This window comes from Chionomys nivalis, chromosome 2 (genome assembly GCF_950005125.1).
Source record: "Chionomys nivalis chromosome 2, mChiNiv1.1, whole genome shotgun sequence".
NCBI classification, from domain to species: domain Eukaryota; kingdom Metazoa; phylum Chordata; class Mammalia; order Rodentia; family Cricetidae; genus Chionomys; species Chionomys nivalis.
The window spans coordinates 50,000,286-50,021,384 of record NC_080087.1 but is presented as its reverse complement, the minus strand read 5'-3'; the positions used below and the strand labels follow the sequence as shown (position 1 = coordinate 50,021,384).

At 35.7% G+C, this 21,099-nt stretch overlaps 1 protein-coding gene across 1 annotated transcript; it reads left to right on the top strand.

The window, feature by feature from the left end:
• Positions 1-5,304: 5,304 nt before the first annotated feature.
• Positions 5,305-19,582, top strand: LOC130870491 (amine sulfotransferase-like). Its single transcript, XM_057763256.1, has 6 exons — positions 5,305-5,446; positions 8,495-8,703; positions 10,052-10,178; positions 10,630-10,724; positions 13,380-13,563; positions 19,461-19,582. Exons 1-6 carry the CDS (start codon positions 5,305-5,307, stop codon positions 19,580-19,582), a joined length of 879 nt encoding a protein of 292 aa, XP_057619239.1.
• The last annotated feature ends 1,517 nt before the right edge of the window (positions 19,583-21,099 follow it).

Here is a 21,099-nt window from a genome sequence, read left to right as displayed (position 1 = left end):
TCTGTGCTACTGGTGTTATACTTAGGAAGTGGTTTCCTGTGCCTGTGTGTTCAAGGCTACTTCCCACTTTCTCTTCTATGAGCTTTAGTGTGGATGGATTTATGTTGAGGTCTTTGATCCATTTCAACTTGAGTTTTGTTCATGGTGATAGATATGGATCTATTTGCATTTTTCTATATGCCAACATTCAGTTATACCAGCACCATTTGTTGAAGATGCTTTATTTTTTCTATTGTACAGTTTTGACTTCATTGTCGAAGGGAAAAACTATGGCTGTGTAGTGTCCAACCCAGAAATACTTTCAGTCTCTGTGCCAAACATCGGGGCACTTGTTCCAACTGATTTCTGAGTTAGAAGGAATTCCTTTCTCTGGAGTTGGTTAAGTAATCCATAGCTTTTTTTCTGTATCTCTGTGGGTAAATAGTAGAACAGGGGTAAACTGAGGTTGCCCTGTCCCAAGTCAGCTGTGGGAGAATTCAAGGTATCCAATATATATTCTATATATCAGAATTACACAGTCAAATGAAAATTCATCTTCCAGACTATCCACAGACACACACACACACACACACACACACACACACACACACACACACATCACATCACAGGCAATGGGAAATGCCCAAAGCTATTCTTAGGGAAGAAATGAAGTGACTCATGAGAGAAATGTATAGACAGAAACAACTGATTTCCACAGCCAGTAACTCCATGGCCCTGCCAGGTGGGGTTTCTTACCACAGAACCATTCTTCTGGTAGGTCGACCTGTTGAACACTGCTATACCTCTCATGGCCCTTGACAAAACTAAAATGTCCATTGACTCAGCCATCCTCTTGAGTATGTAGCCTGGGTTCAGAGACCTTGTCAGAGGGATATGGGTATATCCATGTGTCTGACACCCTATTCACAGTAATTAAGTTATAGAATCAGTTCATGATGTGTTTTGTATTACCATGATTATTAAAGAGAAAGAACAGCATAAATCTTATCACTCACTGGAATTTATTTTGTGTTTATCTAGTCACAATTTTGACCTGCTTTCCTATGAATTTGGTTGTCTTTCTTACTCATTTGAAAAAATTCTTCATAAACAATGAATTTCAGTTTTTTATTTTTTGTGTGTTTATTGCAAAAAAATTCTCATGGATTGGGTTAAATCTATTAATCTCTATATTTTCAAACTTTAGTAAAAGTTTTATTAGTGAAAGGGGGAATTTGTTGTTCCTTCTATTAATCATTATGTCATAGATTGTTTGCATTTTGTTACAAGTGTCCTGTTTCCCTTTCTCCTATCGTTTCTATGTTCATGAGATCTATATTTCTTCTAAGACCCTCAAAGCATCTAGTTCAAAGACAGTTCATATTAAAACTACTAGAAGGTCTTGGCTTAACTGTTTATTTTAGTAAGTAGTTTTATCCCATTGATATCCATATTTAGTCCACTGCTTCCTTCATAACCTGGATTATTTTACAAATATTTCTTTAGTTTAAAGCATTATGTACAATGGGACAAATTCAATGTTTAGAAGCTTGAATTACCCTTAGATTATGTTCTATTATCTCACCAGGAAAGATTTGTGCATTGAACACTTTAAGAATCTCTCCTGGGGCCAAATTCTGTGTTTTGTGGGAACCTGAGAATCATTACCTAACAGCAGTGAATGTGGGAAACAGAAGACTAAAAAATGGGCAAAGACATGAGAGAAGATACTGAAAACAGGCCTTGAACAAAAGCCCATTATTGCAGAAAGCCAAAGGCAGGTAATATCTACATCTAAGAAGAGGAGCAGGGTTAGAAGGAAATCACTAAGAAGGGTCCTCTAAAGGCATTGGAAAATAAATTAATATATGAAATAAATTTTAAAAAAACGACTGGAACCTTCATTGGTGTGATCTGTATTTGCAATGGTGGAAGTAATTGAGTAGATGCAATTAACAATAGGATGGCGTCTTAGTTCGGGTTACTGCTGCTCTTGATGAAACACCATGACCAAAAGCATGTTGGGAAGCTTGCACTTCCACATCACTGTTCATCACTGAAGGAAGTCAGGACAGAAACTACAGGACAGGATCTGGAGGCAGGATTTGATGCAAAGGCCTTGGGGTAGTGCGGCTTATTAGCTTGCTCTCCATCACTTGTTCAGCCTGCTGTCTTACAGAACACAGGACCACCCGCCTAGAGATGGCACAACTCACAACGGTCGCCCCATAAACCACTAATTAAGAAAATGCTTTATAGCCTGATTTCTTACAGACATTTTCTCAATTGAGGTGCCCTAATTTGTGAGAAGCTGACATAAAACTAGCCATAGCCAGCACAGATGGTGACTTAATTTTCTCTCTGTTGCTGTGATAAAATCAGGACCAAAAGTAACTTGGGCAGGAAAAAGTTTATTTTATTTTACAGCTTATACCCCATTGTAAAGGGCAAGAAATCAAGGCAAAAACCTGGGAGCAGGACCTCAAGCAGACACTATGGAGGATTGCTGCTTATGGCTTACACTCCATGCCTTGCTTAGTGTGTGTGTGTGTGTGTGTGTGTGTGTGTGTTTGAGCAGCACTGCACAATTCATCCAGGATGGTACCACCCACAGTGGGCTCAACTCCTTACATCAATCACTATTGAGAAAATGCTCCACAGTCTCCCCTACAGGGATATTTGATGAAACCTCAAGTGAGGTTCCCTATTCGCAGATGCCCTAGCTTGTATCAAGTTGACAAAAACAAAAACCAGAAACAAACAAAAAACTCTTTAACCCGGACAAACTGGGATAAAGAAAAGAGCAATAATTCCCTGAAAAATTGAAACTAGCTACTCAGATACCCTTAAAAGGATTTGGTTATCATCATTTCCAGAATTTATCCAAGTAAGTTGTAGCTATAGGTATCAAATATAACTTGCTCTTTACATAAAAATCCTTATAATTAAGTAAATGTAATATTTATCTTCCAGATCTCTGTAATGTTTAACTATAATCTCCTAATGTTTAACTTATTTCATGCTCCAAAAGCCTCTGGTTTCCTACTTCCAGCACAGTCTTACCCAACATATCTGAACCTAGTTCACTTTACTCTTCCTAGAACGCTTCTAATTGGTCAAGAAAACCGTGGCAGGGAATATTTACACCTCAACAGCCATCAACTCCTACATTTCTTAACATTCCATCGGAACTGGTTTTGCTTCTTCCATTGATCTGCAAACTGTGAGTAGAAAAGGATAGATTAAGACAATACCAAGGCTTTCCCTGTCTTCTGCATAATACATGTACAATTCTCTTCTTATAGTCTAGACATGAATTTGCATGACTTTAATTGCAGCACTCTGGTACAGAAGAAGGTAGATCTCTGCTAACTGGAGATGAGCTTGGTCTATATTGTGAGTTCCAGGCCAGCCAGGGTTACATAAAGAGACCTTGTCTCAATACTTTTTCTCATTAATTTGTTTTCCTTCTTTTTGTGAGCTTCATTGCAAAAAATATGAAGGAGACACATACCTGCTTTCTCCATATGGTCATTTTTCCTGCTGTCACTAAAAACCTCCAATATCTATTTCCAAAATGAACCTTCTTTATACCCTCTCTCCTTGTTTTAGAGCATGAAATTCTCTCTCTCCTTTTCTTCCTCTTCTCCCCTGTCTCTACTGCTTCCCCTCCTTTCTTTTAAAAGATGGCCCAGCTGTGTGACTGAATACAATTATGAACTAGTGGAAATTTCATACAGTGTGCTTTCAGAGGCATTCTAACACACCTACCCAGGAAATTTGGGAGGGAGCACGTAATGACTATGTAGACAGTATGTGGAATTACTGTAGGTGTCAGGTGAGATGTGGTAGACTCTTAGTCTCCTCTTCACTCCAACAATATTCTCTATGAATGAACTCTCCACTGATGAGTGTTATGTGCTGTTTAGTTCCTTCAGCACACTCTCAAGGATAAATTTAAGCTTTCTTTTTTAATACCAGTGCCATGTACCTCCACTGAAATTTCTCTGTGTGTGTGTGTGTTCCTTCTGCTCAGCCTTTTTATTTCCAACACTCTATGGTGAGGATGGTTGGACTTGAGTTGTTAGGGAGGGAACCTGCAAGGCAGACGTTTCCCAATTAGACATCTTGAGTTTTGGTTCATAGCAATAAGCCTTCTAGGTGATTCTTATTTAATGGTTGTCTACCTGATAGATGTCTGTAAAGAAATTAGTCAGGCATGATGTAATTCCAGTACAGCAAATACACATTGAAGCTAGCTTAGTCTACACATTGAGTTTTGGACTAGCTTAGACTATATAGTGAGTGCTTGCTTCACTCAAATCATCTACATACTGAATTAAGTGTGGATTATTGACATGCAATTTAGTCAATGCTGTATTTTCAGATTTTATTAAATTGAATTTCTTGGGGACAGAATTTTTAAAAATAAACAACTCAGGGGATGTATACTAGTGCTAAGGTACTAAGAACTGTGAGCATTCTCTGGTCATTTTAATCTTCAAATAGAGAGTTCTTTGGCAGACCCAGTGGAGAAATTTGCCTTGATCAAACTTTGGCAAGACCAGAATTATCTTGAGATTGTTTGATTTATATTTCTATTTCATTTATTATTTATACTTAAATAGCAGTTCTGATGTTAGATTCTTTGGAAATTAAAATTATGAAAAGTTTCATAGGAGACCTTGCAACTATAAGTTACTATAACTATAAGTGTAAGTTACTGAAGCTATGAGTTACTTTCAGAAGCTCTGATATTGGTGCTGCTCATATCAAGAGCAGCTCAGTAGATAAGTTACAGAAGCCTTGTTTGGAGAGAACAGATTATCCAAACCCTATGTCAAATACAAAAGATCCACCTTGGAGAGTTTCTTATTTTTGTGAGAATGAAAACATGCAGGTAAAAAAATTCAAAATGTTCTAGATTATCTGCATGTCCTTTGTGCCCAACTTTTTGTTATGAAATCTGAGGGTGGCTAGCTGGGCAACCTTGAATAATTTAGTTGACCTCTCTATAGCCCCATTTTCTCATCTGTAAGTTTAGAATTGTGGCAATCTCAATAATCTACATGGAATTACAAGAAAATGTACTAACTCTCCTTTTCCTCATATTTAATGAGGTGATTTGAAAAATAAAGCAACATTAAAGTATTATGAAATTTATATAACTTATGTAGTTTATTTTCACAGTAAATATTTATACACATAAGATATATAAATGGTTCTTGGCCCATATTAACCTCCCAGCAATTGTTATTCAATATTGTATAATACTTGACCCACAGAATGTATTCTATGTATTTATTTCTAGGTGAATAATTAATTATGGATAACACAGATGAATATTTGCTTAACTTTAAAGGATATAATTTTGAGAAATTGATTACAGATGTTGAACATTTAGAAATGATGGAAGATTTTGAAATTAGAGATGATGATGTCTTCTTAGTAACCTATCCAAAATCTGGTAAGTGCCAGGAGTAGGCATGTGCTCTTAATGTCTTCTTTGGTTTACGATTATGTGTGGAAACATGGCTCTTGTCTACTCTCCACAAGCAGCAAACCTATATTTACATAACAATTTATGATCTGATAAAATCTAAATAAAACCCCAATCTGTAGGATAAAAAGCCACTATCAGAGAATGTAGTGTGTAATCTGGTAGAAAGCAGGGATGTTGTGATAATGAGATGTGCAACAGAGAGCAAGGAGCACACACTTGGTGAGCGCTGACCTGTTTGTTCTGTTGGATGGGGATCACGTCATCTGAAATAATTTCTCCTGAATGCAAATTTGCAAATGCTTCATTGTTTAGAATAAAATTTAGACCACATATCGCTTGCTTTAAAAGTATTCCTTAGGAACTGAGGTCTACTTAATACAATTTAAGAAGCTCTTGCACTTGGGCTGGAGAGACACTTCAGCAGTTAAGAGCATTGACTGTTCTTCCAGAAGACCCAGGTTCAGCTCCCAGCACCTACATGGCAGCTAATAACTGTCTGTAACTCCAAGATGTGACACCCTCACACAGACATACATAGAGACAAAACACCAGTGTGCATAAAATAAAAATAAATAAATTACTGAGAAAAGATGCTCTTACACTCACCAGTATGCATGTGTGCAAACACACACACAAACTTGTTTTCTTGAGGTGTGAAATCCATCAGTGCTGGAGCAGTGATGTTCTGCTGGGGACAGGAAAATCCTCTTTTAATGGTGACAAATGAGTCACCAGAATCAACACATGGAGATTTTTGTTTGTGTTTACTGTGGTTGATACAATTTAAGAAGTAAATCTGTCCTTCTTAAAATTTCACTTGCCCTTTTAAAAACTAGTTCATGTATGGCTATTGCCAAACACTACAGACAATGGGATTGTATGAGGTGTGGCCAGAAAACCTTTTCAAGGCTGAGGTAATGGCTCAGCTTTTAGTGAAATGCATGTCTTAGCCTTGAAAGATGAAAACCTGAGATGGGATCAATGCTTGTAGGCCAGATATGGTAATGTGTGTCTGTAATCTTGAGCTTCCTGTGGTGAGGTGGCAGACAAAGACAGGAGAATCTGCAGATGCTCATTTGATCCAGCTGGAACACATACTCAGAAAATGAACATATTTCAAGCATGACTGAAGGCAACTGCAGTCTTAACACTACACATACACCAGGCTGCCCTCACATACAAGCGAGTACACACACAAATTGTTCTTTCATACACACTTGTTTACCATATCCACATGTGCACCACACACACAGTCACTAGATATACACCACAAACACACATAGGCACATGTGCAAGCATGCAAAGATAAAAATATCACTTCAAAATTAATTTCATTGTTTACTTTCTGCCTTGCTTTCTATTCTGGAATGTTTATATGTATCACAGAACTTCATGACTCTAGGAATAACCATTTCATTTTACTGTATATCTTAAACTCAAGGACTTGTCAAGATCTGAAAAATACGTTGTCTTTGTACACACTAACAAGTTAAACTGTTGCATTTTTATAAATATTGGTGTATAGTTAAAGAAACTTTGGTCAGAAATACAGGGTTTTGTTTTTGTTCTGTTTTACACTTATGGTACAGCCAAGAGAAAGCATGACTTTCTTTCAGAGGGTCATTTTCCATCAATCTTCACCTATCCCAGTGCTCTGAAATCTCTTTAAGTATTTTTTCTTGTGAGACAAAAATAGGTATTTGGAGATTTGTTTTATTTTTCTAGTGTATAACCACACCAAGGTCTTACAGAAATATTTTAGGAAATTCTTCCTTTTGTGAACCCAGGGCCAATATGTTTTTAGATGTACATTTATATACCTCAGCATGAACTGTATCCTGGCTGTGGTCCATACTGGTAACCTTCTCTTATTGTCATATCAATAAGAGAAAAGGATAAATCAAGCTTCTTCATCATATCACACCCTTGGTTTGGTGCCTTAAATAATCTGGTATTCTCTAGAGTATTTTCAATTGCTCCTGGAGGTCCTGGATGAAGGCTAGGACAATGATTATGATTGTGATGGCTCATGCAAGATGTCAGACACTCCAATTGTTACACCTCTGGAGTCAGTGACATCTTCCTAAGAATGGTTATTTCCAAATTTCAGGGACTGTTTCATGAAATTCACCATAATGTCATCCTCAGAATAACAAGGGTGAATGTTCAAGTCAAATTTACACTGGCAAAACATTTAGAATTGTCACTAATAAATAAGGTTGAACATTAGTACCATTTCATTTGATTACACCCAGATCCATTTGAAAGTGTTGGGTTTTTATATGTATTTCCCAAATAGTTTTATTATTGTCATCTTACTTGAATGGTTATTAATCCAAGAATTAGTAAGTAAACTGGAAACCTTGATCTCCCTTTTTCCCTACAATGTATTTATAATCCATTCATGGGAACATGGAGACCTAGGGTTGGGCTTCAATTTTGTTAAGTTTTCTAAAATTGTAATACCTAACTTGTAAGAGAGTCTCGGAGGAAGAACAATACCTGTAACACACAGCTAAAAGGCATCCTATACCCTAGATGGATATATTATGAAGATCAAGAAAGCTACAAACTGAATAAAAGTTAGCAAGAGGTTAATGTTGCTTGCCTTGATGTGATTTTGGCGCAATGTGTACATGTGTGGTATTATAAGAACATACCCATTAATCTACAAATGTTATTTGTCTATTAGAAGTTTGAAATACTACAAAAAGACTTTTCTTGGAACACAGAATACAGAGAAGCTACAGGAATAATTTGAATAATCTCTATCAAGAAATCAGAACAAAACAACTATACAGTTAAAGAAGGAATTTAGAGCACTTGATTTTGCCTTTTCTAATGTTATTACTAAACACAGATAAAAATCAAACAAAAAATATACTTGCGTGTTAGCATGCATGGAATATTAAAAAAAGCATCAAAGACTTGAAGACAGGTGAAGTTACTATAGCTATTTATTACCTAAACCTACCTCAAGATTGAAAATGGGATTGTTACCTCTTTTTACAGGTACCATCTGGACCCAGCAGATTCTCAGCCTGATTTATTTTGACGGTCACCGGAATAGTACTGAAAACATCGAAACAATGGACAGAGTACCATTCTTTGAGTACAATATACATAATTTAGACTATGTCAATATGCCGTCACCTCGTATCTTCGCTTCCCACCTTCCATATTACTTAGTGCCCAAAGGTCTCAAGAATAAAAAGACTAAAGTATGTCATAGAGCTTTTTGAACAGATAAAACACCTGTTGTTAATATTAAATAATATTAAGTATTAAATAATTAAAGTATTTCAGTATTTGTGTTATGATGTACATCTATCTCCCTGGTTATTCTCGAGTATGTCTTTTGGATACTCTTCCACAAGCTTCCCTAGAACCCGCATCTGTGAATAGAACTGGACAGCCACAGTGACCAGGGTAGTCAGCTTACAGAGAAGGTGGATTATTTCTGAAGAAAGTAGATAATCAGTTATTGCTGAAACCTAAAAAGAACCAATTCTTGTTTTTCCTCTAGTAACTTGACACGTTGGACTTCAATGTTTGTCAATGTGCCAGTTATTGAATGAAGACTCATACTGGTCTTCATTTTCATATGGCTGTTCAATAATGAAATTAAAAAATTTGATATTACTGACCATGACCAGTGATAATCCTGTGAAAAGATTCTACCATTGGTCCACCTTTTCCTTACTATAATTTTAGCATAATTTTCGTACTGGTATTAATTCTGTCACTTCTGCATGCTGCTCTATTTATGGCCTTTCTCATGGTTTGGAACTTTGTGGTTTAATTTGATTAGTAACATTCTTAATTTAGTATAATCAAACATGTTGACTTTTTAAAATATAAATTCATCATTTACTTATTTTATTTTAATTGTATTTTTATTACTTAAAACAATTTTAAGTTTAAATATATTTTGAACATATTCTTCCCTTCCCTCAAGTCCTTCTAGATCTTCTCCCCCTCCTTATCCACCCAACTTTAATTTCTTTCTCAAAAAACAAAGAAAAACCTAATACAACAACAACCTTATTTAAGAAATATTTTCTTGTTTCAAGACTAGAAATGTGTTTGTTTTTGGTCTAATGCTTTTAGCAAACTCACTAATTATCATTCATAACAGTAGAGAGATATTACTTTTTAAATTACATGTACATACTGTTGATGTTTATATCAACATAATATTTCATTCTTATATTTTCCACTTATTTCCACTACTACCTTGGCTATATACAAGCTATCTCAGAAAACTTAATGAATATCAATTGTTATAGCATTAAGCTATATGGAAAACATGTTTACCACATTTATCAACTTTAAAAATAATATATTTCTAGAACATTGACATGTGTTCTTGCACATGTGTGGAATGCTATGTAAATGGAAATATTCACTTTCATAACATGAAACAAAAAGTTGATAACCAACTACATTTTCATAAATATTACCTAGATGTAAATAAAAATTTATTTGGACAAGTACTATTATATAATTGTTTAGAACTTATTGGAATAACCAAGAATTACTGAAGCAACTTTGTATTTTTTTCTGCAGATTCTTTATATTTATAGAAATCCCAAAGATGTTTTGATCTCATTTTTTCATTTCTCAAATTGGGTGGCTACTCTAGAAGCTACAGAAACCATAGAACATTATCTGGAAAAATTTCTAGATGGAAAAGGTAACTACATTTATTCCCTCTCACTTGTTTATAAAACACAGATGGCATTTAAGGCATCTCAAAGTAGAAACATGTATCTAAGAGATGGAGGTGGCAGGAGAAGCATAGAAAGAGTAATAATTCTGAACCAAAATAACCAGATACACAATTATTATCCTGCCACTATCAGGACTGTTTGAGAATTGCCAACTTGAAATGCTCTCTCTATATTATTTAGAAAGCCCCTAGAATTTCTCAGTGTCTGTCTTGCTGCATCCCTAAATAGGTAGATTGACATGAACTTTGTGTAATTGTTACACAAAAGGAACTCTTTAAAATAGTCCTATAGACATCCAATGGTAGGGGCTTTATTTTTTTCTCCTGAATACTCTAAACTAGAAAAGAAAGAATATCATTTGTTGCTCAGTAAGTATAGTGCCTTGACTTTGTTACTCAGTTATTTTCCCTTCAGTTGTAGGAAGCCGTTGGTTTGATCACATTAGAGGCTGGTATGAACACAGACATGATTTCAGTATAATGTTCCTGAGCTATGAAGATATGAAGAAGGTAAGATGAGGTAGTTGTTTTGAAAATTACTTATCATCTCTGAGTTTAAACCACACGCTCCCCGCTGTTCTCATACCACAGTCTTTTTTGGGTTTTGTGTTGATGGAAGTTCCTGACATTCAGCCCCTGCTGGTCTTCCTCAGCGTTCTCTTCTCCCTGTGGTACTCTCTTGTTATTTCTTCTTGTGTCAACACAGACAACCTGACCTATATAGAGTAGATTTGTCTCTTTAAGAGATTATCAGCTCTCCCCTTTAAATGTTTGTGTTAGTAGATTCAGTGTGGTATTGTCATCTATGCATTGGTCTTATCTCTTACATTCTAACCCTTTCTTTTCTCAGACTTTTCCTAATTTCTAATAATTATAGTTCAACTTTCAGAATGACTATTGTACTTTTTTTCTCCATGGGAGTGAGACGTGATTTCTATTTCTTTGTATTTGTTGATTTCACATAATCTGGTGGTTTAAGGTTTGTCCATTACCAACAACAGATTTTTACTTTTCTTTGCATCGAAATAATATTCTATTTTTGTATATATAGTGCTTTTTTATTCTTTTATATATTGATTCGTATCTAGGCACATTCCATGCCTTGACTAGAGAGGCAACAACATTGGGTGCCGACAATGATTTGAATGCTGACTTTATGTTCATTGGACATAGAGCTAGGAGTGGGGTCACTGGATTATGGTGGGCCTATACTTAATTGTGTATGATCCATACTGTTATCCAAGGTGAATGCACTTACTGCACTCAATATCTTACTTGGCACATTGCCTTCAGTATCTTGGTTTTGTTTGTTTCTATGCTGGTGATTGAAACTCGAGTCTCATACATGTCATACAAATGTTCTCTTTCCAACCTATATTCTCAGCCAGAATCTATGACTTTGGACAATTTTTACTTTTGTCTTTTGTCTCCTTGAATTAATAAACAGAGTTATATAAAATTGTTCATGTAATTTTAGTATTTATAGCATCTGTGATTCTATTCTTATCTAAAGAGTTTTTCATTTCTTCATGTCACTTCATGCTTATTACACAACAAAGTTATTTGTAGAAGGTAAGTTACTAACCATGATATAGTTATTGTATGGGCCACATAAGTTCCTTCCACATAAAAGAAAGATAAAGAAAAGAAAGCATGTGAGCATGTCAGGAGGAGCAAGTCAGTAGGAATATTTCTCCGTATTTCTGCTTTAGTTCTTGCCGTTTCTTGATGATGGATGGACTATCATCTCCAGTGTGAAATAATTCGTTTTCTTCCTACATTGTTTTGGTCAGTGTTTTATCTTAATAGAGCTCAGATAAAGACAGATAGAATTTTCCATAAATAGTGGTTATATCCTTTTAATCTATGATGCAATTTAACCGAGTCTTCTATGTTGATTTTTAATTTGAATGACCTATCTAGAATTGAAAATGAGGTATTTAAATCAGCTACTAATATTTTCTAAGAGTCTATTTGAACTTTTTTTGTTCATTGGTGTTTATTTCATAAAAGTGGAAGTTGTAATTTTGTATTCAAAATTTTACTATACATATTTTATCAAATATTTTGTTACAAATAACAGTAATTTAATGCAGAGTCATTTATATAAATTATGATGGTTCATTTAGATGATTCATGTAGTTCCAGAACAGGAATTTGTGTCATATGCTCTATTTATAGTATTAATATAGCATTTTGGGTTCCAAGATTTTTTTACAAACTTTCAAAATCTATAAATATGGCCAGGTGGTGGTGCATGCCTCTAATTCCAGCATTCAGGTGGCAGACTCAGGAGGATCTCTGTGAGTTCGAGGCCAGCCTGGTCTACAAGTTCTAGTTCTAGAACAGACACCAAAGCTACAGACAAACCCTGTCTCAAAAAACGAAAAAAAAAAAATCAACCAAAACAAACAAACATACAAAAAAAAAAAAAAAAAAAACCCCAAATCTACAAGCCTGATCTACAAGAGCTAGTTCCAGGACAGGTTGCAAAGCTACAGAGAAACCTTGTCTCAAAAAACCAAAATAAATAAAAAAAATACTGTTTTTCAATTTATATGTATTAGACAATTCTCTGTTTTGTTTTTCTGTATTTCTTTCGGTAATGGTTGGATAGTTTCAACAGGCTATCTCATTGCCTTTGTTAACTTTAATGCTAAGATTTTTGTTGTTATTGATGCAATGTTGATACTGTTTCCTTATTAATGTATAGAAATTTACCTGGTATTGTACACTGCAAATTGTAAATGGAATTGTTATTTGTTGTTCTTTCTGAACTGAAAACCACATAATCTGTTTCGTATGCTTCTAATTTACAATCTTCTTTTATTTATTCCCAAGTTTGTAGCAAAGAGAGGTAGGAATGTTTGAGTGATTCTCAACACCACCTGAAAATCTTTATATGTTTTCTATTAAGTATGATTTTATGTGTAGGTGTTTATATGTAGCATTTTGTATTTGAAGTACTTTCTACTGCTTTGTGCTGTTTACTGAAATTATTTTCTGTATTAATTGAAATAATCATATTAATTTATTTTTTTCTTTAGCATTTGTTGAGCCATATTTGATTTCTAGGAAGGAATTCTACATGGTTATGTCACAAGTTTGGCTGTAACTCAGACCTCCATCATAAAGTTAATAATTCCTCAACCCGTGACTTTTCAGGACCTCAGAGGCTCAGTGCTTAAAATCTGCAGTTTTCTGGAGAAAGAATTGAGTGAAGAAGATGTGGATGCTGTTGTGAGACAAGCTACATTTCAGAACATGAAATCTGATCCACGAGCAAATTATGGTAATATTATAAACAAGGAAATTGGGGCAAGAAGCAATGGCTATTTCCTGCGCAAAGGTGAGAATCACTGCTTTATAAAAATGAAAGTACCGAGACTTCACCAAATCTCTTCCCTTGGAGCAACAGTACTGTGCTTCCAATGTGTTTCTCCAGGTGATAAAGGCACTGGGAACCTAGGGAGCATAAAAATATTAATGGACACTGTACTAAAAGAATTTATCAGGAAATTTAATAGTATTTTAGGAAAAACCACAATAGTTTTACTTATTTAATGTGTGGTTTTTCTTCCTAATAAGGAATGAAATATATATGTCAAATTATGTTTTAGAATGTTACGTTAAATGATTTAATAAATTAAAATTTTGACTTGTGATCTTAAAGATTATCAGTTTAGGGTAGGGCATTCTTTTTTCACAACTGCTGATACACAAAACCTGTAGATGATTGTTCATGCCCGTCTTCCCTCCACAAAAGAGGTAGAGGAAGGAGGAGGGAGAGGTTGGCGGCAATCAACCAGTAGGACTCATATGATTCAACTCTTTTAAGACATGTCAGGAGTATTGTCCTAGACAATGGATATTTTTGAAATTGGGTGAATTTATTGATTTTTGAAGGAAAGTCGTACTACTTGGTTCAGGCTGGCATCACAGACATTGTGTAGCTCAGGCTGGCCTAGAACTTGATTTCCTCCTGCCTCTTGCTTGTAAGTTCTGGGAATAGATTTGAGGATACTCACTTGGTTAGTCCAGAAGAATTTTAATTTTACTTCTGTTTATTTCACTGTATATTTAAAGTGCAGAATGTTTAGTCGCTCATTCCTCATACCCCACTTTTGTTCATTGCCATAATTACAGCCATGTCTTATTCACCCTATTGTCTGTGATTCAAATTTACATATAGACAATTAATATTTTCTTTTCAATTTTGACACATGGTCTCATTCATGTGACTCAGGCTGGTTTTGAACTTGCTATGTGTAACTGAGGATTACCTCTGACACCTAGTCTTGCCTCTACCTCACTTGTGGTGGGAACACAGGCATGAACAACCATATGCAGGCATTGTGACCTAATTATGTGTCAGCACTTGTTAAGAAAAATGAACTCACCTAAACTGGTACTCTTGAAACTCAAAGCTCAAATTTTAATTCACTATATTATTTAATGTAACATTCTAAAGCATAACTCGACATGTATTTTGATTACTTTAAGTTATTTATTGCTGACAATTATGATAGACATTGGCTATAAATAATGTGTAAATGATTTATTGAAATTGATGTTACTTTTGATAATTTACAAAAATATTCCTTTTTTTATCTTCTCCCAGTTAATATTCCTTTACTTCTTATTCTCCAACTAGACCAGTGCTCATCAATTCTTATACCAATATTAATATAATTTATCGTCCGTCCAAATGCAAGAAATAGTTTATATAATCACATGTTCAAGCAGAAAATACAATGTTTACTGTTTCCATTTTTTTTTTTTGAGATAGGGTTTTCTATGTAACAGTTCTAGCTGTTCTGGAACTAGCTGTTATAGGATAGGTTGGCCTTGAACTCACAAAAATCAGCCTGATTCTGCCTCCCGAGTGCTGGGATAAAAGGCATGTGCTACCACCACTCAGTGTTTGTTTTCTTTTTAACAGGATGTAATGGTGGTTGCAAATGTGTATCCTGTAAAATTGTAACAGTGGCAGCTCTGTTGTCCTCTGTAACCTTGACATCACTAATTGAAAGCCTTTGGCTTTAATTTTTCATTGAAAATGGAGGAATTTACAAGTTTGAATTGTATCTCTCTCTCTCTCTCTCTCTCTCTCACACACACACACACACATACACACACACACACACACACACGGAACATACATTTGAGGTAAATAACAAAATAATTTTAAAAAGCTCTCCAATTATGGAACTATGTAATTGCATTTTTCTGGCCCTTAAATACTCTTTAATTTTTTATTAGAAATTTTCATTAAAATAGTGTATCATTTATCTCCTTCCCTGTCCTTTTAACCCTTGACATATCCCCTCCCTCTGGCCTCTCCCATGTGCTCTTCTCACTCCCTCTTAAACCGATGACCTTGGCCGGGCGGTGGTGGCGCACGCCTTTAATCCCAGCACTCGGGAGGCAGAGACAGGCGGATCTCTGTGAGTTCGAGACCAGCCTGGTCTACAAGAGCTAGTTCCAGGACAGGCTCTAAAACCACAGAGAAACCCTGTCTCAAAAAACCAAAAAAAAAAAAAAACAAAAAACAAAAAAAAAAACCGATGACCTTATTTTGATTCTTATTGTTACATATGTCAGTGCATAAATATATAAATGTAACCTGCTAGGTCCTCTTAAAAAGAGCTATGTGGTGTGTGGCTTCATAACTAACCACTTTGTATTGGTTAACCACTTAGTGGGCTCACCTCTGTGAGTAGTAAATTCTCCTTTTCTCAGCAGTCATTAGTTGCCCGTTTTTTGTTATGGACTGTTATGGTTCTCCGTAATAGTTTCTGTTTGCTTTAAAGAGAAATTGCTTGGATGAAGGGTGAGAGCTACACTTATCAGCAGTATAAGGATATGTTTTAGAATGCATGTAGGAATCATTCTCAGCTTTAAACTGATGGTAGTAGGTCCTTTTCTAAAAAAACCCACAACCTTTATATATTTTGGAGATCAGCCCTATATTAGATGTGGGGTTGATGAGGATACGTTTTCTATTCTGTAATGAACTTAAAAGATGAACATCAAAATACCCAATAATCCAATTTAAATATGGGGTAGAGATCTAAACAGAGAACTCTCAGCTTGCCTGAAAGACACTTCAAGAATTGTTCAACAACCTGAGTTATCAGGGAAATGCAAATCAAAATGACTCTGAGATACCATCTTACATCTGTCAGAATGACTATGATCAAAAACACTGATGACAACTTGTGTTGGAGAGGATGTGGCTTAAGGGGAACACTCTTCCACTGCTCATGGGAGTTAAAACTTGCACAGCCACTTTGGAAATTGATAATGGTGGTTTTTTAGAAAACTGGGAATCAATCTACCTCAAGACCTAGCTATATAAATTTTAGGCATATACCCAAAAGATGCTCAATCATACCACAAGGACACTTGCTCAATTATGCTCATAGCAACATGATTCATAATAGCCAGAACCTGGAAACAACCTAGATGTTCCTCAACCAAAGAATAGACAAGGAGAATGTGGTACATTTACACAATGGAGTGCTACTCAGTTGTAAAAAACGATGACCTCATGAAATTTTCAGGCAAATGGATGGAACTAGGAAAAAAAATCATTCTGAGTGATATAATCCAGATCCAGAAAGACAAAATGGTATGTACTAACCCATAGGTGGCTATTAAGAGTAAAGTAGAGGATATCCAACCTGCAATCTATGGCCTCAGAGAGGTTTGAGAACAAGGAGATGCAGAGGGATTCATGTATTTCCCTGGGAATGGAAATAGGGAAGTAGAAAAGATCTCATGGATAATCTGGGGGTGGGTGATGAGGGGATGGAGGGATAGGAACTACAGGGAGCTGGTTGGGCAGACTGGGTGTGGGAGGCAGGTTGGAGGCAGGATGGAGGGGGAGAGTAACAAAAGAGATGTGTTGATGAGGGTGTCATTTTGGAGTTAGGGAGAAACCTGGTGCCAGGGAACCTACAGGAACCCTCAAGGATGACCCACCTAAGACTCCTAGCAATAGTAGAGAGAATACCTGAACTGGACATTTACTGTAAGCAGATTGGTGACTTCCCTAACTGATGGGAGCAGAGGCAGAGATCCATAGACAAGCACTGCACTGAACTCTGAGAGTCTTGCCGAAGAAAGTGAGGAGGGATTGTACCAGCCAGGGGTCATGATGGGGGAGCCCACAGATACAGCTGACCTGGGCTCCCAGGAGGTCATGGACACCAAACCAACAGCCTGCACGGCACTGACCTAGGCTCTCGGCATGTGTGTGACAATCCTGTAGCTTGGTCTCTTAGTAAGGCTTGTAACAGAGAGAGCAGGAGCTCTCCCTGAGGGCTTACTTGGTTTTTTATAACCTGTTCCCCATGCTCAATTATCTGGGCCCCGCTTCAACATAAGGGGAGGAGCTCGGTCCTGACTGGACTTGAGGTGCCATGCTTTGTACAAGTCCATGCGTGGCCTGCCCTTTTCTGAATGGAGACAGAGGAGGAGTGGAAAGGGAGGGAGGTAGATGGGAAAGGGGAGGGGTCAGGAGGAGAGGAAGGAAGGGAAACTGATTAGTATATAAAAAAATAAAAAAATGTTATTTAAATGAAAAATGAAAGTTTAAAAAACTGAACAAACAAACGAAACCATAAAAAACAAAATACTAAAAAACAACCCAAGACCTTTCTGGGGCATGTCACATGCCTTTAATAGCAGCACTCTGGAGGCACAGGGAGGACAACTTCTGAGATCAAGCCAGCCTGCTCTACAAACCAAGTTCCTGCACAGCCAGATGTACACAGAGAAAACCTGTCTCAAAAAGCCCAAAAATAAAAAATAAAATAAAACACACAACCTTACAAATAGTTTGCTTTATCCCATGAGTGTGGAACTGTTTTAATATATGAAAGTCCATAAATGTAATAAATCATGTAAATGTACTTAGAGACAACAATCACATGATTATCTCAGTAGATGCAGAAAAAGTCTTTGACAAAATCTAACATAAAAGTCCTAGAGAGACTTAGACTGTAGGGTATATACCTCAACATAATAAAGATTATATATGGCAAAACCACAGCCAACATTATCCTAAATTGAGAAAAACTTAAAAGCTATCTCATGAAAACCAGGAATGAGACAGGGTTGTTTGCTGCTATATCCAATCCACTGTATTTTAGCAAAGTGCTTGAAGCACCAGCTAAAACAATAAGGCAAGAGAAGAAAATTTAAGAGATATAGACGGAAAAAAAGAAGCAAAATTATTCCTATTTGAATATGATATGATATTATACATAAGAGAATCTAAAATTCTAACAAAACCCCTGTAGAAACAAGCAACAATTTCAGCAGAGTTCCAGGATATAAAATCAACTTATAGAAATATGTAGCCTTTCTTTAGACCACCAACAAACATGCTAAAAGAAAGATTATGGACACAATCCTACTTACAAGCACATCAAAGGCAATAAAATACCCTGAAATAAACCTAACCAACAAGGTGAAAGACCTCTGCAATGAAAAAGCTTAAATCTGTGAAGAGTTTGAGGAAGACATTAGAAAATGGAAAGACCTCCATGTTCATGGTTTGGTAGATTTAACATAGATAGAGAAAATGACTATCTTACCAAAAGCAATGTAGATCCAATGAAATTCTGATCAAAATATCCACAACATAGTACTCAGAAATTTAAAAAAAGGCCAACCTAAAATTCATTTGTAGTCAGAAAAAACCTTGGATAACCAAAGAAATCATAACCAAAAAGAATAATATTGTAGGGATATTCATTCCAGATATCAAAATACATTATAGAGTAATAATAATAAACCTGGCATGGTACTGGCATAAAATAGACATACAGACCAATGGGATAAAATATAAGACTGAAACATGAGCATATATAACTACAACCTTGGGGTATATATTACATTTTACTGATTAATATTTTTGGTTTGTATTATTCTTGACATATAGATTACTTCAAAAATTCTCAAGTATTCATATTTGAAGGTTTTTTTTTGTTTCTTCCTAAAGAATGGGTTATGATTGGTCCTTTAACACATGGGGCAGTGATCTAGCAGGACATTTGTTGTATTTTGTGTAGGTCTCTTTCCCTGTTCTGTCTTCTATAAAGAAAGGTGACGAATCAAACTCCACAGAGCACTCATGTTTATCTAGCATGGGTTGGAGAAGACACTGAGTTGTTAAAGTGACCTTTGCTATTTTTATTCACTACCTATGGGCTGTCCCTGTGCTTATCCCACTAGGTACCATTGGAGACTGGAAGCATCATCTGACAGTTAAGCAGAATGAACGATTTGATATGATATTCAAGAAGAACATGAAAAACTTTCCCTTGGAGTTTGTCTGGGATATAAATGAAGACTAGAGTTCCAATGTTAGTATAAAGTAAACATAAAAGCCCATTAAGCAAAAGGTTTGTTTTTCTATCAATTAATATGTTTCTGTATCTTAATCATTAAATGCCAAGCTTTATTAAAAAACAAAATGAGTAAACTATGCCTGGATAAATTGCAATGAGTTTAATGAATGATTTTAAATTTCAAAATTAAATTAGTTTGGGTCCTAGTTAGTATTGGTACTGTGCACTAAAGAATAAAAAATGGTGCTTTGTAATGTATAAAAATCTCTACAAAGAATTATCTATAGTGGACATTTTTGTTTCATATTTTATGATTAAATTTTTGATTAAGAACTGTAAAGAAATGTCTCAGCAGTTAAGAGCATAGACTGCTTTTCCAGAGGACTCGAGTTCAATTCCCAGAACTGATATGCCAGCTCACAGTTTTTTATAATTCCAGTCTATGAGATCAAATATCCTCATACAGATATGAATGCAAGCCAAACACCAATGGACCTAAGAATTAGAAAATATATTTTGGATCAAGAAACATCTTCCCGTTCACACAATAAATCTTCAACTTTTGCTGACTCAAAAAGGTGGTGGTGGGGAATATTAGAAATTTTAATTTGGAAAATTGTAACCATGCATTGAAAAAATATCAGAATTTCAAGAACCAGAAAAGAGGGAAGAAGATCAATAAAGTCTAAATAGTTTGTTGATTATTTTCATTTTTTGATGATTTTATACTTATATATGATGAATTGATTACTATTTTTACCAACCTTTGTAGATAATGCACTTTAGATTTTTTTTTGCTGTTACATATAATGTTATTGATGCTGTGAACTAAACTTTGGGTAACTACCTGCCATATACAATCACAGCTCTGGAAACCTTGCTCATATTATCACACATCTTTTGTACAACCCTATGACATATATATCCCTACTTTCTAGGTAGGGAACTGAACTGTAATATGTCTGTGGGAGCAAATTTTTATCTTGTAAAATAAAATAAAATAAATAAAATATCCATTCTTTATTTCTGGTAGTGTGTTTCAACCTCTGTTGCCTATAGAGATACCTGTCTCATGCACACCTGTGATGAAGGGTAGGGAGCCTGAAGGCAAGTGAATGAGCTGCTGGAAAAATCTGGGAAAGAGTAGCAAGAGAGATGGATATGACAGAGGCTTGAAGGGGGACACTTTGTAGTTGAAGGCAAAGTGGAACTGTCCTGAATAGAGGCACACTTTGACTCAATACCAAGAAAGATGAAAGAGAGAAAGAAATATTGGGAGACAGGGAAGAAAAAAGAAGAAGAAGAAGAAAAAGAAGAAGAAGAAGAAGAAGAAGAAGAGGAGGAGAAGGAGGAGGAGGAGGAGGAGGAAGAAGAAGAAGAAGAAGAAGAGGAAGAAGAGTGTTGTAAGGAGGAAGGGGCCTGCTTATTTGTCCTGGCTGCCCTGCTAGCTTAGCTATGAAATAATCACACAGAAATTGTATTAATTAGATCACTGCTTGACACATTAGTTCTAGCATCTTATT